Source organism: Pelophylax lessonae (genome assembly GCF_965119305.1).
Source record: "Pelophylax lessonae genome assembly, chromosome: 2".
NCBI lineage: Eukaryota > Metazoa > Chordata > Amphibia > Anura > Ranidae > Pelophylax > Pelophylax lessonae.
The window spans coordinates 719,152,315-719,168,385 of record NC_138769.1 but is presented as its reverse complement, the minus strand read 5'-3'; the positions used below and the strand labels follow the sequence as shown (position 1 = coordinate 719,168,385).

Sequence of the window (16,071 nt, the reverse complement as noted above, 5' to 3'; positions counted from 1 at the left end):
AGCTGGGATAGGCGGAGTCCTGTAGTTCAGGGCAGATGGTTGGGATTTTATTAAAGCAGAGTTGTCATCAGAGACTCTGGATTGCTGGCAGATCAGCAGTTATTTTTCTATTTTTGCACTATTCTAAAGAGAAAACATGAAGACATGTTTTATAGAGATGTTTGTTTTAGAAGTTTTTTTTTTTTTCTCTTCAGTAGTTGGGTCTCGTCTACTCCCTCTGCTTCACCCTCACCCTCACCATCACCACCATCATCATCATCATCATCATCAGTGGTGAAATGCAGGAACCATGCTGGTTGCAGGGAAGGTTGTCACCAGGCTGGTGTCACACTGTCCTTGGCACCGTTGTCACCGAAGCCTGAGCAGGATAAGCGTGCGCGAAGCACTCACCAGTCATGATGGAAACCCAAAGAAAGTAAAAATCCAGGTAGGTGAGGAATTTATTTTGCTGGATCTCCTGAGCTCCTGAGATATCCGATTCACCGTCTCCAATCATAGAGGGCTGCAGATCAGCATTGCAGAGACATAGATCTTTCCCAAAATTTGTCAACATACTATTCCCTAAGGCTCCGTTCACATGTAAGCGTATGGATCGCGGGCAGAACCGCGGTGGTTCTGCCCGCGATCCGGAGATTATTGCAAATCGCGGGACGCCTGTGCGTTGCAATAGCCCCCCAAACGCTGAGCGATGTTGCCGCGATTTCCGCCTGCCGAATCGCGGTAACATTGCGCAAAAAAAAATCGCGGGACGCAATACGCTCCAAAGAAGCTCTTGTACTTTTTTTGGGCGTAATGCGTCCCGCGATTATTTTTTTGCGCGATGTTACCGCGATTCGGCAGGCGGAAATCGCGGCAACATCGCTCAGCGTTTGGGGGGCTATTGCAAATCAACGGGCAACGCACAGGCGTCCCGCGATTTGCAATAATCTCCGGATCGCGGGCGGAACCGCGGCGGTTCTGCCCACGATCCATACGCTGACATGTGAACGGAGCCTTAATGCCATTCTCTGAAGTTTTATCGCAGTCACATGACCACCACGTTCCCCTCTTTCACACCAGCACGGTGGAATAGGGCCAGGGGTTTACAATCACGCTCAGCAGCTTCTGATGATGTCACCAATAACCACTTGACCAACCAGCCGCAGTACATACACTGCGGCGGGTTGGCAGGTTCTCGCGATACGACGTACCTGTCGGAGGCGCGTGCATGCCCATTCCCCAGAGGGGGAGCTGTTCTGCGGGGCCGGCGGGCGCTATTGTCACCAGACATCCCGTGGAGACAGAACAGCGATCTTCTGTTGTAAACACAGCAGACTGTTCTGTCAGCAATGAACACAGAGCTCCTCCTATTTAGGAACACAGGTCTCTGTGTTCATTCCATAACTCCATCCCCTAAAAGAGTTAGAAAGCACCCCCTAGGGACACATTTAACCCTTTGATCGCCCCTGGTTTTAACACCTTCCCTGCCAGTTTCATTAGTACAGTAACGGTACATATTTTTAGCACTGATTACTGTAGTAGTGTCACTGGTCCCCCCAAAAGTGTCAAAAATGTCAGTTAGGGGTCCGATCTGTCCGCTGCAATGTCACAGTCCCGCTAAAAATCGCTGATCGCCGCCATTACTAATAAAATAAATAAAAATTACATAAATCTTTCCCCTAGTTTGTAGACGTGATAACTTTTGCTCAAACCAATCAAAATACGCTTATTGGGATTTTTTTTAACCAAAAATATGTAGCAGAATGTAGGAGAATACAAATTGGCCTAAAAGGATGAAAAAATTTGATTTTTAATTTTTTTTTTTTTTTTTATTGGAAATGTTATATAGCCGAAAGTATAAAATATTGGTTTTTTTTTTTTTTTTTCAGAATTGTCGCTCTATTTTTGTTTAAAGTGCAAATAATAAAAATCGCAAATCAGATCAAATACCACCAAAAGAAAGCTCTACTTGTGGGAAAAAAAGAATATCAATTTTATTTGGGCACAGCGTCGCACGACCGCGCAGTTGTCCATTAAACAACTGTCCAGGCACCGCGTCATCAGGACCACAGAGTTGGGATCCGCCTGGACTGACACCCGACTCAGCCTCTCAGCGAGCCACTGAGAGCCTGAGCTGGCCGCTCCCCACCTCTCCACAGCCCAGCACTCCAATGAGCGAGGAGGGAGCAGAGCAGAAAGCGGTGACTGACAGTCAGCAGCTCTCTGCTCCTGGAGGTGTCAGAACTGAGCGATCGGCGGTGTTCGATCGCTCGGCTCTTAGTGCAGAGGCTCCAGGGGACAGATGCAGCATCGAACTAGGTAAGTATTACTGGGCAATAACCCCAAACCCCATACTTCTCTTTTAAATACCACCAAAAGAAAGCTCAGCTTGTGTGAAAAAAAAATGATACAAATTTAGTTTGGGTACAGTGTTGCATGACCCCCTCAATTACCAGTTAAAGTAGCGCAGTGCCAAATAGCAAAAAATACCCTTGTCATGATGGTCAAAACCTTCTGAAGGCCAAGTGGTTATATTTTAAGACTGAAACTTTATTTATAATGGGATATATGCAGTGGCGAAAGAAGTTATTTGATCCCCTTCAGGTTTTGGAAGTTTGCCCACTTATAAAGAAACGAAGAGTCTATGATTGTTATCATAGGTGTATTTTAAATGATAGAGACAGAATATCAACCAAAAATCTATAAAAAATACACATGATACAAATGTTATAAGTTGAGTTGCAGTTCAGTGAGTAAAATAACTATTTGATCCCCGAGCAAAACATGACTTAGTACTTGGTGGAGGAACCCTTGTTGGCAAGCACAGTGGTAAGACATTTCTTGTAGTTGGTGACCAGGTTTACACACATCTCAGGAGGGGTTTGGTCCACTCTTCTCCACAGATCTTCTCTAAATCTTTAAAGGTTTCTTGGCTGTTGTTTGGCAACTCGAAGTTTCAGCTCCCTCCATAAATTTTCAATAGGATTAAGGTCTGGAGACTGGCCAAGCGGATCAATGACCTTAATGTGCTTCTTCTTGAGCCACTCCTTTGTTGCCTTGTCGGTCGGTTTTTGGTCATTGTTTTGCCATCCATGACCTATCTTCAATGTTCTGGCTGAGTGAAGAAGGTTCTCATCCATTTTTGGTCATTGTTTTGCCATCCACGCCCCATCTTCAATGTTCTGGCTGAGGGAAGAAGGTTCTCATCCATTTTTGGTCATTGTCTTGCCATCCACAACCCATCTTCAATGTTCTGGCTGAGGGAAGAAGGTTCTCATCCATTTTTGGTCATTGTCTTGCCATCCACGACCCATCTTCAATGTTCTGGCTGAGGGAAGAAGGTTCTCCTCCATTTTTGGTCATTGTCTTGCCATCCACGCCCCATCTTCAATGTTCTGGCTGAGTGAAGAAGGTTCTCATCCATTTTTGGTCATTGTCTTGCCATCCACAACCCATCTTCAATGTTCTGGCTGAGGGAAGAAGGTTCTCATCCATTTTTGGTCATTGTCTTGCCATCCACAACCCATCTTCAATGTTCTGGCTGAGGGAAGAAGGTTCTCATCCATTTGTGGTCATTGTCTTGCCATCCGCGACCCATCTTCAATGTTCTGGCTAAGGGAAGAAGGTTCTCATCCATGTTTGGTCATTGTCTTGCCATCCTTGACCCATCTTCAATGTTCTGGCTGAGGGAAGAAGGTTCTCATCCATTTGTGGTCATTGTCTTTCCATCCGCGACCCATCTTCAATGTTCTGGCTAAGGGAAGAAGGTTCTCATCCATTTTTGGTCATTGTCTTGCCATCCACAACCCATCTTCAATGTTCTGGCTGAGGGAAGAAGGTTCTCATCCATTTGTGGTCATTGTCTTGCCATCCGCGACCCATCTTCAATGTTCTGGCTAAGGGAAGAAGGTTCTCATCCATGTTTGGTCATTGTCTTGCCATCCTTGACCCATCTTCAATGTTCTGGCTGAGGGAAGAAGGTTCTCATCCATTTGTGGTCATTGTCTTTCCATCCGCGACCCATCTTCAATGTTCTGGCTAAGGGAAGAAGGTTCTCATCCATTTTTGGTCATTGTCTTGCCATCCACAACCCATCTTCAATGTTCTGGCTGAGGGAAGAAGGTTCTCATCCATTTGTGGTCATTGTCTTGCCATCCGCGACCCATCTTCAATGTTCTGGCTAAGGGAAGAAGGTTCTCATCCATGTTTGGTCATTGTCTTGCCATCCTTGACCCATCTTCAATGTTCTGGCTGAGGGAAGAAGGTTCTCATCCATTTGTGGTCATTGTCTTTCCATCCGCGACCCATCTTCAATGTTCTGGCTAAGAGAAGGTTCTCATCCATTTTTGGTCATTGTCTTGCCATCCTTGACCCATCTTCAATGTTCTGGCTGAGGGAAGAAGGTTCTCATCCATTTGTGGTCATTGTCTTTCCATCCGCGACCCATCTTCAATGTTCTGGCTAAGGGAAGAAGGTTCTCATCCATTTTTGGTCATTGTCTTGCCATCCACAACCCATCTTCAATGTTCTGGCTGAGGGAAGAAGGTTCTCATCCATTTGTGGTCATTGTCTTGCCATCCGCGACCCATCTTCAATGTTCTGGCTAAGGGAAGAAGGTTCTAATCCATGTTTGGTCATTGTCTTGCCATCCTTGACCCATCTTCAATGTTCTGGCTGAGGGAAGAAGGTTCTCATCCATTTGTGGTCATTGTCTTTCCATCCGCGACCCATCTTCAATGTTATGGCTAAGAGAAGGTTCTCATCCATTTTTGGTCATTGTCTTGCCATCCTTGACCCATCTTCAATGTTCTGGCTGAGGGAAGAAGGTTCTCATCCATTTGTGGTCATTGTCTTTCCATCCGCGACCCATCTTCAATGTTCTGGCTAAGGGAAGAAGGTTCTCATCCATTTTTGGTCATTGTATTGCCATCTACGACCCATCTTCAATGTTCTGACTAAGGGAAGAAGGTTCTCATCCATTTGTGGTCATTGTCTTTCCATCCGCGACCTTACTGCACTTGGAGGCGCCTTGCTTTTTTTGTCTTGATTATCTCCAGAGCAGCTTCTCCTCTCAAGTGCTGCCCAGGTGCAGCGACCTACACACTCCCTGACAAGATCCACGGAAGCGCCCATACAAACCCACTTTTTTCTTAATGGTAAAAATGGCGCCGGCTTCGGAGCGGAGGCATGGAAACAAAACTAAGCTGCTAAAAAAGTAAGAAGGGACCAAGGAGGTTTATTTAAAGGACGAGATGATTTCAAAAGCTTTTGTGTAGTGGCTATAATCATTTTCAGGATTTGTTTAGCTAAGTTTTCTTCATCTTCATGATATTGATTGGCAAACTTCAGACGGGCCTGTACATGTGCCTTCTTGCGGAGGGGACCTTGTGGGCACTGCAGAAATTTAATCCATGGTGGTGTATTGTGTTACCAATGGTTTGTTTGGTGACTGTGGTCACAACTACCTTGAGATCATTCATAATCTCCTCCTGTGTAGTTCTGGGCCGATCCCTCACTTTTCTCATGTACAGTCTTACCCCCGCGAAACGTTGCATGGAACTCCAGACTGAGGGCAATTAACAGTTATTTTGTATTTCTTCCATTTGCGAATAATCGCCCCAACAATTGTCTCCTTCTCACCAAGCTGATTATCTTACCAATTCCAGCCTTGTGCAGATTTAGAATCTTGTCCCTGATGTCTGTCCTTTGACAGCTCTTTAGTCTTGCCCATGATGATGAGGTTTGATTGGAAGAGATTCTGTGGTCCGGTGTCTTTTATACACCTAACACGTTGTCGTTGGGAGCGCCTTCTTAAAGAGTAAATCCACTTTTGTTGAGAAAAAAACATTCCCCTCTGGGTGATCTCTGTACATTGCAAGGATTGTAACAAACTTTGTTGCAGATTCCTTCCTTTTGTTATTCTGAAGAAATCATTGTTTGTTCCTCTGTGCTGAGTGGGTCCAATGGGAGTGGTTTCATAATTATCAACCAGCTGTGGCAGCTGCAGGGCACTAATGAGGAAATCTGTTGGGCCTGCATCCCTTTAGACGTGTTCCTATTGGGAGTATCTCACCAAAAATTACATTTTTGTTGCAGGGGATGCCTGAAATCTGACTTGTATCTTAGGCAGACTTCTGGGAAAATTGGTGAGCCAATCACACAAGCAGGAAATGATGTTTCTGGGGGTGTGGTCAGTATACATTCTGTGTACAGAACTGCTCCAGGCGGCCATATTGCATTGCATTTTCAGAAAATTACAACAGCTGCAGATTGAAAATGAAAGGTCATTTTTAATAACATTAAATTACAATATGATTTGTGTCGCCATTGTATACGCTATATTGTTTTTTCTTTATTTGCTATTCTTTTTCCCCTATGAAAGCGGAGTTACCCTTTAAATTGATAGGACTAATCTGTGTACCACATGAGCACATACTGCAGCCAGTCTGTGGGAGCCAGAAATATTGTGGGTTGGTAGGGGATCAAATACTTATTTTACTCACTGAACTGCAACTCATTTTATAACATTTGTATCATGCTTTTTCTGGGTTTTTGGTTGATATTCTGTCTCTATCATTTGAAATACACCTATGATAAAAATGATGGACCCTTCATTTCTTTATAAGTGGGCAAACTTACAAAATCTGCAGAGGATCAAATAATAATTTTCCCCACTGTATATATCCCATTATAAATAAAGTGTGTATGTATGTATGTATGTATGTATGTATGTATATGTGTGTGTATATATATATATATATATATATATATATATATATATATATATATATATATATATATATATATATATATATATATATAATGTATGTGTAATGATATCAATGTAAAAATACTGTACTGGCAACCCTAGCATAAGGAACAAACTATTCAAAGAAAGGGAATACAATAAGACACGTGGCCACTCACTAAAACTAGAGGAAAGGCGGTTTATCCTTGAAATACGTAAAGGGTTCTTCACTGTCAGAGCAGTAAGGATGTGGAATTCTCTTCCGCAAACAGTGGTATCAGCAGGGAGCATTGATAGTTTAAAAAAACTATTAGATGGGCACCTTAACCACTTTACCGCTGAGTACTGGAATAGTACTGCGGCAAAGTGGCACGATCCCGTCTGACGACGTAGACCTACGTCGCCAGACTCCTCCCCTGTAGGCGGCGCTCGCGCGCCGCCGGAGGCGCGCTCCCGCTGTTTTCATTCACAGCGGGAGTCGGGCCAGGGGAGGAGCAGCGGCGATCGCCGCTGCTCTGCCCCGATCGTCGGGGATCTAGTGTGGAGATCCGCCCGCCTGTGTAAACACAAGCGGGCGGATCTCCTCAGTGACAGGGAGTGACAGATCGGAGTGTTCAGCATAGCTGGACATCCGATCTGTCCCTGTCTCACACAGTCACCTCCCCCCACACACGTTAGTAAGCACCAGGCATACATTAACCCCTCCCTCTCCAATACAATTAACCCCTTCCCTGCCAGTGTCATTTTTACAGTAACAGTGCATATTTATAGCACTGATTACTGTAGTAATGTCACTGGTACCCCCAAAAGTGTCAAAAATGTCAGTCAAGGGTCCGATCTGTCCGCCGCAATGTCGCAGTCCCGCAAAAAAAATCGCAGATCGCCGCCATTACTCGTTAAAAAAAAAACACCAAAAATGACAGAAATCTTTCCCTTTGTTAGTAAACGCAATAACTTTTGCGCAAACCAATCAAAATACGCTTATTGCGATTTTTTTTTACCAAACATCGGTAGCAGAAAACAAATTGGCCAAAAATTTAAAAAAAAATTGTTTTTTACATCTTTTTTGGGGGGAATTTCATACAAAAAAATGTTAAAAATATTGTTATTTTTTCAAAATAAACGCTATTTTTTTGTTTATAGCGCAAAAAGTAAAAATCGCACAGGTGATCAAATACCACCAAAAGAAAGCTCTGTTTGTGGGAAAAAAAGGACGTCAATTTCGTTTGGGTACGGCGTCGCACGACCGCGCAATTGTCAGTTAAAGTCGCACAGCGCCGAATCGCAAAAAGTGGCCCAGACGTAAGACCACAAAATGCTCTAGTGGTAAAGTGGTTAAAGACCACAACATACAGGGGTATACAATGTACGGTTAACAGCAAACACACACATCATAGGTTGAACTGGATGGACTGATGTCTTTTTTCAACCTCACTAACTATGTAACTATGTGTGTATGTATATATATATATATATATATATATATATATATATATATATATATATATATATATATATAATATAATCAAAGAATATAATCAAAGCTGTGATAAGTCCTCCTGTGTAGTTGGGTTGTCACACTGTTGTAGAATACGTGGGCTCTCTAACCTCCTCTTATTCCGCAGGGTTGGGTGCGCTCTGTCCGAGACCAGAAAGAAGTTTTATTCCTTCATATCAATGATGGATCTTCTCTGCAAAACCTCCAGATCGTGGCCGAGCCCAGCCTCAAACACAGGTAACAGTGTCTGCATTATAGCAGAACAGGCACAAGTGTAGGAATATCCCATATGTGTATGTCCTAAGGTACCCTTCATACGGGGGTGGGGAATTTAAACTTTTTTTCTATGGGGAAAAAAAAAAACGTTTTAATAAAGTGGTTCTAAAGGCAAAATGTTTTTTCCATCAATGGGTTCTGTACATTAAGAAAAAAAAAAAAAAAACCTTCTGCATGCAGGCCCCCCCACCTCTTACCTGACCCCTATACTTACCTGAGCCCAATCTCAATCCAGGGATGTGCACAAGAGCAGAGGCTTTCTCATTGGCTCAGAGACAGCAGCGGGATCCATTGGCTCAATCACAGCAAGCGAGGAGGAAGTGGGGGGGGCAGAAACGTAATGGACACATAGAGTTGGCTCAGGAGCACGAGTGCCCCTGGCTATGGGGGCACTCAGAAGAGGGAGACAGGAGCACTGGAACGGGACTCGAGAAGAGGAGGATCATTGCACAGAGCAGGTAAGTACTACCATGTTTGTTATTTAACCAGTTCCCGACCAACCGCCACCTTTTTATTTCGGCAGGGTGGCTCGTACTGGCAAAACGCCCTAGTTTAGTGCAACTTTAGTGTGTTTTTTTTACCTAAATTTCATAAAGCTTTGTGCTAATATCGAGTGACATAAAAAATTGGAACTACCGCTATTTTATTCTCTAGGGCTGTCTGCTCTCAGAAAATATATAATGTTTTTGGTTTTATGTAATCTTCAGGCCTAAAATGATTTTCTTTTTCGTTCACTGACAGACAGTCTTCTGTCTCAGGGACCAATCTTCCATCCTGCTTTACAGTCGCTGGCTTTAATGGCTTGGCTATTGAAAGCCAGGTGCTGAAGGACAGAGGGCTGTCGGTGATTCCTACTAGGGATGCACCGATCTGACTTTTTTGTTCCCGATACCGATACATGGCGTTGTGAAATCGCCGATACCGGAACCGATCCGGAGCTACACACAAAGCATGCGGCTGCAGTACAGAGCAAAGCCGCTGCTTCATGTGTATGGCTCCTCCATTCACAGGCGGAGTGCATCTGATATCACTGTGAGCCGGACCTATACAGGAAGTAGCAGCACCCATCCCATACTACTACTACACCAAGTAAGGGATGGCTGAGCCGTTACTCAGCAAAAACCAGATCGGCCAGTGGATCGGTCAATGTTACCGATCCAGCTATAATGGCCATATCGGCGCCGATATCCGATCCAAATATCAGATCGGTGCATCCCTAATTCCTACTCTGTTGAAGGCTAGGAAATCTACTTCCAGGAAGGTTTATCATAGAGTTTGGAAGGCGTACATTACTTGGTGTGAGTCGCGGGGGCTTTCTCCCCGCTCCTTTTCTGTGTCTTGCCTGTTGGAGTTTCTGCAATTGGGTGTAGATCAACGTTTGGCTCTGAGCACCATCAAGGGCCAGATTTCTGCCTTAGCCGTTGGTGGCGAAATCCTTGGTTCACACTTTTGTGCACGGTTTCCGCCATCTGGCTCCTCCCTGGTACCTCCGTTGGATCTCAATTTGGTTCTGTTGGTGCTTAAAAGGCCTCCCTTTGAAAATATTTGGGAATTTCCTCTGCTCACTCTGTCGCAGAAGGTGGCTTTCTTCGTGGCGAAGTTGGCTGCATTGTCCTATCGGTCACCTTATTTGGTGATTCAAAGGGACAAAGTGGTGTTACGACCCTGTCAGGCGTTCCTTCCTAATATTGTCTCTGGGTTTTATTTGAATGAAGATATTGTGTTACCGTCCCCATGTCCTAAGCCGAAACATCGTAAGGAAATTGCCTTACGTTCCTTAGATGTGGTAAGGGTGATTTGGGTGTGCCTGGCGGTGACTGAACCAAATAGAAATCCAATTCTTTGTTTGTTCTTACTGATTGACCTCGTAAGGTGCAGGCTGCATTTGCTGCGACCATTTCAAAGTGGATCAGGCAGACGGTGGTGCAGGCCTATTCTGTTAAGGGTCAGGTTCCGCCTTTCCCTGGTAAAGCGCATTCTATGAGGGTGCCTAATGCTTCCTGAGCCTTCCATCATCAGGTGTCAGTTGTTCAGGTGTGCAAGGCGGCTACGTGGTCGCCTGTACATTCACAAAGTTTTATAAGTTGGATGTACTTGCATCTTCGGATGCAACATTTGGCCGCAAGGTTTTGCAGGCTGCGGTTACGGAGGCTTACCCTTTTGAGGGTGAAAATTCTTTTTTTCTAGTGGTGAGCTCCAGTTGGTTCTAGTTGAGCTCCTTGTTACCTGGTTAGCTATGTTTATCCTTGTTGGGAATTATGCGTTTGCTGTGTTTATTTCCCACCCCTCATATTGACACTGCTTTGGGACATCCCAATGGTCTGAAGACTTGAAACTTTTGTCCGTCAGTGAAAAAAAGAGAAAATTATATTTTTGTCTTATTGTAAATTCCTTTTCTCTGAGGTTCACTGACGGACACAGCTCCCGCCCCTCTGTTGGGGTTGAGTTATGTTCTTCTGACACTGCTTGATACAAACTGAAAGTCTACAGCAGGAAGAGATGGTATTCCCTCTGGGACTGCCCCAGGGGGCGTAACCAAAAAGGTTTCCACCTACTCCTGAAGCGTGACCGTGTAATATCCAATGGTCTGAAGACTTGAAGCTGTGTCTGTCAGTGAACCTCCGAAAAAAAGGATTTAAGGGTAAGACAAAAATCCAATTTTCTTCGGGGAAAAAAAAAAAAAAGATGCAGAAAGGGCTCTGGCAGCGAAAGGGTAAAAGCTTTATAGGATTATTATATAAAGATTGTAAAGCTGTACATTGTCTCTCTGATTTGGCTTCATTGTTTCCCTTTAGTGCCATCAGTTTTGGCAGTGCGGTGGAAGTGTCGGGGGCTCTGGTGAGTAGCGTGGGCACCAAGCAGAGTGTGGAGGTCAAGGCAGAAGATATTCGAGTGATTGGAGAATGTGACACCAAAGTAAGATGTCCTCTATGATTCCAGAGTCTCAGAAGTGCGATTTCTAGATGGAATGGCAATCTTCTGTTCATTTCTATACTGACCATACACTCAGCAATTCCGATTCTTTAATTTGCATTTCAGTTCATTTGTCCATCAATAAACAGTCGAAGCAACGATCTGCTATTTTCAGTCAAGCACGGGGCAGTCCAATTGAAGAATCCAGTATGGCTTTTATCATATATATATATAAATATATAATATCATTTATTTTATTTTTTTTTTCATTTTGGATAGAGTAAGGGAGCGTGATGAGCCCTGTCAAATTTTTTTTCCGTCATCTGTGTCCCATTAAGGAGATTTCCCGTCACTTTCTGTTCCATAGCCAAACAGGAAGTGAGAGGAAATCACTACAAATTAAGGGATTTCTTTGGGGACCCTTCAGGTTTATTGGAAGATTTTCCCCTCTAATACTTTCCAAAATGTGGAATTTTCTTTTACTTTTACTTTCACTTTCAGTGATAAAAGTAAACAGGAGAAATGGAGAGGGTGAATCTCCTCCTTAACGGGTACACACACACCGCGATATAAAAAAACGACAGGTAATCTATTCCCTCTCCACTCTTTCCAAAACAAAATAAAACGTTTTGTCTTTAGTTATACTTTAAATTTTTTTTTTTTTTTTATCCCGTTTAAAATTAAAGTTTGATGGGTGATTAAATTTAATGGTTCTTTCAGTTGCTCTTGCTCGAATTGCCACTTAAATTTTTCTGCAAAATTACCGGTGTTAAAGGTTAAAGTTGGCATATTGTTTGATTCCACTAATGAGTAGAAAATAGAGCGGATGCTCTTAAAACAAAAATGTTTTAACAAAATTCTGCTAGTGTTTGGTCAGCCTAAGTGTCCTTTTTAAAGAGCGTTTTTCAATCCTTTTTTTTTTTTCAGTCACGGCAACATTTTAAGGCAGTCCCGCTAGATTAGAAAACCAGTCCTGATTGTACCAAGTGCTGAGGTCAGGAAAGTGTAATGTGCAGAGAGGTTAGGGAAATGGAAAGTACTGTGTGCAGAGGTCAGGGAAATGTAACATGCAGAGGGCAGAAGTCAGGGAAATGTAACGTACAGATGGCTGAGGTCAGGGAAATGTAACGTACAGAAGGCTGAGGTCAGGGAAATGTAACGTACAGAGGGCTGAGGTCAGGGAAATGTAACATAACATGCAGAGGTCAGGGAAAGTGTAACGTACAGAGGTTGGGGAAATGGAAAGCACTGTGTGTAAGGGTCAGGAAAGTGTAGTGTGCAGAGGTTAGGGAAATGGAAAGTACTGTGTGCAGAGTTCAGGGAACTGTAACGTGCAGAGTTCAGGGAACTGTAAAGTGCAGGGTTCAGGGAACTGTAACGTGCAGAGTTCAGGGAACTGTAACGTACAGAGGGCAGAGTTCAGGGAACTGTAACGTACAGAGGGCAGAGTTCAGGGAACTGTAACGTACAGAGGGCAGAGTTCAGGGAACTGTAACGTACAGAGGGCAGAGTTCAGGGAACTGTAACGTGCAGAGTTTCAGGGAACTGTAACGTGCAGAGTTTCAGGGAACTGTAACGTGCAGAGTTTCAGGGAACTGTAACGTGCAGAGTTTCAGGGAACTGTAACGTGCAGAGTTTCAGGGAACTGTAACGTGCAGAGTTCAAGGAACTGTAACGTGCAGAGTTCAGGGAACTGTACCGTACAGAGGGCAGAGTTCAGGGAAATGTACCGTACAGAGGGCAGAGTTTAGGGAAATGTACCGTACAGAGGGCAGAGTTTAGGGAAATGTAACGTGCAGAGGTCAGGGAAATGTAACGTGCAGAGGTCAGGGAAATGTAACATGCAGAGGTCAGGGAAATGTAACGTGCAGAGGTCAGGGAAATGTAACGTGCAGAGGTCAGGGAAATGTAACGTACAGAGGGCTGAGGTCAGGGAAATGTAACGTACAGAGGGCTGAGGTCAGGGAAATGTAACGTACAGAGGGCTGAGGTCAGGGAAATGTAACGTACAGAGGGCTGAGGTCAGGGAAATGTAACGTACAGAGGGCTGAGGTCAGGAAAATGTAACGTACAGAGGGCTGAGGTCAGGGAAATGTAACGTACAGAGGGCAGAGGTCAGGGAAATGTAACGTGCAGAGGTCAGGGAAATGTAACATGCAGAGGTCAGGGAAATGTAACGTGCAGAGGTCAGGGAAATGTAACGTGCAGAGGTCAGGGAAATGTAACGTGCAGAGGTCAGGGAAATGTAACGTGCAGAGGTCAGGGAAATGTAACGTGCAGAGGTCAGGGAAATGTAACGTGCAGAGGTCAGGGAAATGGAAAGTACTGTGTGCAGAGGTCAGGGAAATGTAACGTGCAGAGGTCAGGGAAATGTAACGTGCAGAGGTCAGGGAAATGTAACGTGCAGAGGTCAGGGAAATGTAACGTGCAGAGGTCAGGGAAATGGAAAGTACTGTGTGCAGAGGTCAGGGAAATGTAACGTGCAGAGGTCAGGGAAATGTAACGTGCAGAGGTCAGGGAAATGTAACGTGCAGAGGTCAGGGAAATGTAACGTGCAGAGGTCAGGGAAATGTAACGTGCAGAGGTCAGGGAAATGTAACGTGCAGAGGTCAGGGAAATGTAACGTGCAGAGGTCAGGGAAATGGAAAGTACTGTGTGCAGAGGTCAGGGAAATGTAACGTGCAGAGGTCAGGGAAATGGAAAGTACTGTGTGCAGAGGTCAGGGAAATGTAACGTGCAGAGGGCTGAGGTCAGGGAACTGTAATGTACAGAGGGCTGAGGTCAGGGAAATGTAACGTGCAGAGGTCGGGAAAGTGTAAGGTACAGAGGTTTGGGAAATAGAAAGCACTGTGTGTAAGGGTCAGGAAAGTGTAACATGCAGAGGTTAGGGAAATGGAAAGTACTGTGTGCAGAGGTCAGGGAAATGTAACGTGCAGAGGGCTGAGGTCAGGGAAATGTAACGTGAGGTCGGGGAAATGGAAAGTACTGTGTGCAAGGGTCAGGAAAGTGTAATGGACACAGTGTTGGAGTCAGGATAATGTGCAGAGGACAGGGGTCAGGACGATGAAACATTCAGGAGTCTGGGAGGAGTGTGCCTGGTAATTGCTTTATAATAGAGTGAGTTTGTTAGTGTATCCAGCCCCTGATGATGTCCGATTGGATGAAACGCGTAGGGAAGAGTTGAATGCACCGATGGAGTGGCAGTGTCTTGGATGATTCAGTGGCGACACATGCAGGGGTCAGGAATGTGTAACGTACAGAGGGTGGGGGTCAGGACAATGTAACCTATAGAGGGCAGGGATCAAGATAATGCAACGGACAGAGTGTGGGATTTGGGAGTAAAAATAACACACACACACTCACCGGCACTTGTGGAAGTTTAACAAACCAGCAAGCCAAACAGCCAAAGCCCGCAAATCTGAAAGACCTTGTATAGATGGAAGCCCTGTCAGTGGTGACAATGTATCACTAGAGGGCTTCGTTTTAAGGTAAGTCTGGCATAATCCTGCAGAGGCCACATTTTTTTTATTTTTGTGTGGTTTACTACCCCTTTAAAGGTGGTCACATTGCCTTGCAGGGTCCTATGGAGAGCCATTGTAGCCAGGCTTTCATGTGAGCTGTCTGGAGAGCACTATAGGATGATGGCAGCGCTGTCATGACCAGGCAGCCTGAGATAGAAACTGGCTCCAGATTTGGTCAGTGATGGGGCATGCATGAGTGTTGGCATTAGGAATGATGGCACATGTAGTCCTAAGGAGAGGGATCAGGTGAGTTGTGATGATGCTATGAGGCTGCGCTCCTCAACTGGAAGTTCAGGGAAGTGGTGCAAAGGAAACCAGAGGCTGCATCTTTAAAAGGATGGTAGTGCATTTTTGGACCTATTTGGAAGTAATTATTGTCCTGTGCAACATTTTTCTATACTTCTGTTTTTGGAAAAAATGTCAAGGCTTCAGTACCTCTTTAAAAGTGCTTTATGTGTTTCAACAATCAGACGTATGCTTTCCCAGTGCATGGTGTGAATGTGCCCTAAGGGAACGGAATGCTTTTGGTGCATTGACTATTTGAAGGTGTCCTTGTGTTTTGCAGGATTTTCCATTTAAAATTAAACAGCGCCACCCCCCAGAATATGTGCGTCAATTTCCTCACCTGCGCTGCAGGACCAACGCGTTTGGATCCCTACTGAGAATCCGCAGCGAAGCCACAGCAGCCATCCAGGAGTATTTCAAGGTAGAGTGTTATGTGTGTATGTATTGTGTGTATTATATATGTGTGTTAGTTGTGTGTATTCTATGTGTGTGTATGTGTGTGTGTATTGTGTGTGTTATGTCTGTGTATATATATATGTGTGTGTATGTGTGTTATGTGTGTGTGTGTATTGTGTGTGTTCTTTATGTGTGTTATGTGTGTGTGTGTGTGTTATGTCTGTGTATATATATATATGTGTGTGTGTGTGTGTGTGTGTGTGTGTGTACTGTGTGTTCTATATATATGTGTGTGTGTTATGTTTGTCTGTTATATGTGTATGTGTGTATTGTGTGTGTGTTCTATATGTGTGTTATATATGTGTAGTGTGTGTGTTTTATGTGTGTGTGTATTGTGTGTTTTTATATGTGTGTGTGTGTGTGTTTTTTTTATATATATATATATATATATTAGT

The 16,071-nt window shown here is 44.2% G+C and overlaps 1 protein-coding gene across 1 annotated transcript in view; it reads left to right on the top strand.

Annotated features, from left to right (window-relative positions):
* Positions 1–246: 246 nt before the first annotated feature.
* The window catches only part of LOC309546761 (asparaginyl-tRNA synthetase-like), a gene marked incomplete at its 3' end in the record, with an annotated part of 74,505 nt that continues 58,680 nt past the window's right edge, over positions 247–16,071 (top strand). Inside the window, exons 1-4 of the mRNA XM_082246452.1 lie at positions 247–427; positions 8,353–8,462; positions 11,297–11,417; positions 15,501–15,641. Coding sequence (XP_082102578.1) covers positions 290–427; positions 8,353–8,462; positions 11,297–11,417; positions 15,501–15,641 — 510 coding nt within the window. The 5' untranslated portion in view covers positions 247–289. The remainder of the gene's footprint in view (positions 428–8,352; positions 8,463–11,296; positions 11,418–15,500; positions 15,642–16,071) is intronic.